The following is a 1,733-nucleotide window of genomic DNA, read 5'->3' on the forward strand; positions in this document are numbered from 1 at the left end:
GGGGGGGGGTGTTGTTCCAATTGCGGGCTTGGCGCATGTAACCATATCCTCTGGGCGGGCACTTACACCAACAGACTGGCGAACCAATTCGGGCAATTTCCGGGCGTACTCTTCGCCGCGGTGAGAGAGCAATGAATCACCGCCAATCCGCCCTTCCAAATTGTATTCAGACTCGCCATGCTACCAACAAGCCAAATTAGCACTCAACGGATACATGGATATGGTGGGGGCAAAAAGGGTGCTTACGCGAGACAGCCAAACCGAGCGGGGCCGGATATGCAGGTTCATGAGGAAGTAGACGACGCGGCTCTGTAGGTAGTCCTGAATGCGGTTGATGAAGACCTTCTTGCCCACATTCATTATCTTGAGGTACGTCAAGTGGTCTTCATCATTGTCGTCGTTGATCGACTTGTAGACCTTCTCGTAATGGCGGATGCGTTCGCGGAAGTCAAGGGCAGCCTGCTCAGGGTCCTGGCCCTGGTAATCCGGGGAGGTGGTCTTGACATCGCGGATGTTGGCCATGATCAGTTCCTCGTCGTCGCACTTGGACTCGACAAAGAGGACCTCGATCCCCTCTTTAGAGAGTCGCTCGAGTACCCATTTCCGCCGTTCTTTGGTGCTGTTTGTAGCGTCGAGGATTCCGACAACACCGCCGGTTTTGAACCACTGGATCATGTCTGTCACGGCGGCGTTGGCAGCTGCGCGGCGCTGTCTCTCGCCTTCGGCGTTGTTGGTGTCGAAGAAGTCGGCTGATGGATGGGGCGCATCTTTCCGGCGGTAGTTGCCCACGTTGAAGGTCTTTGCCGGGATTGACAGCCACTTGAGATAGCGTTGCGCTGCAAGCAGGCATGGCCGGGTTAGTTCTGGGAAGAGTGAGGGGAGGCATCGGCTGTCCCCGGGGGCGATTCACCTCGTTGGGCTATGTAACTCTTGCCCCGAGCCGGAAGGCCGACCATGACAACGCAGATGCGCGTGTCCTCGGGCATGACGCCGGTGCCGTTAATCTTTGGAGCCATCTTTGAGCGACAGCCGTTGTAGCAACGTTCTGGAGGCGGAGGAGGGCAGGATAGGTGATCGAGACATGTAGCAGCCTGATTGGGGCCGAGGAACAGCGCAGAGCCGGAGTTGTCAGCGGGGAGTGTGCGTAGATGTTGATGGCGTGAACGCTTCGTGGGCCACCGGGTGCGGGCCGAGAAGGCGGTTGACGATGGTGGGCTATTGAGAGGGGAGCTCTCCCACTTCCGACGTCACACCTTTGGCGCTGTCGCCGCGCGTCGAAGTAGCGACGCACGGCCGGAATGAAACAATGGGCTCCAACGGCTGCAAAATCTCGGAGGGACGACGGCGACGTAGTCGGTGTGGAAATTTTAGGTCGAAAGGAAGAAGAGCAACCGGAATTTTGCTTTCTGCACCTCAGTAGCATCGACCTACATCACTTGTCTTGTTGCATCGGGATTCCCAGGGACGGCAAGTGAGGCGGGCCAGCGGGCGGAGATCCTGGTTCCTGGGCATCATGGCGCCGCCAAGTTCAGCCAGAGCCTGGCCAACAGCGGGTTTGGTTCCAGCCGTTCTTCCCCGGACGAACCCGAAGAGGCAGACTAAAAGTGGGGGCGCTCAGGCTGGGTTCGACTGGGTTCGAGCGCCCGTGACGCGATGGGTTTTCGCTTTCTCCCTGCAGGAACGAAAGCTGACAGCCTTTGGCCAGTGGACCCGTCTGACCGCCATCTCGCACT

General features: G+C 58.3%; 1 protein-coding gene across 1 annotated transcript in view; it reads right to left on the reverse strand.

The window, feature by feature from the left end:
• P884DRAFT_91524 (6-phosphofructo-2-kinase-domain-containing protein) overlaps positions 1–1,157 on the reverse strand; it is a 2,187-nt gene extending 1,030 nt beyond the window's left edge. Inside the window, exons 1-3 of the mRNA XM_069446172.1 lie at positions 911–1,157; positions 247–863; positions 67–180 (exon numbers count right to left, since the gene is read on the reverse strand). Coding sequence (XP_069293659.1) covers positions 67–180; positions 247–863; positions 911–1,016 — 837 coding nt within the window. The 5' untranslated portion in view covers positions 1,017–1,157. The remainder of the gene's footprint in view (positions 1–66; positions 181–246; positions 864–910) is intronic.
• Between the last annotated feature and the right edge of the window lie 576 nt (positions 1,158–1,733).

The sequence above is a fragment of the Thermothelomyces heterothallicus genome (assembly GCF_042370625.1).
Source record: "Thermothelomyces heterothallicus CBS 202.75 unplaced genomic scaffold P884_scaffold_38, whole genome shotgun sequence".
In the NCBI taxonomy this organism is placed as follows: domain Eukaryota; kingdom Fungi; phylum Ascomycota; class Sordariomycetes; order Sordariales; family Chaetomiaceae; genus Thermothelomyces; species Thermothelomyces heterothallicus.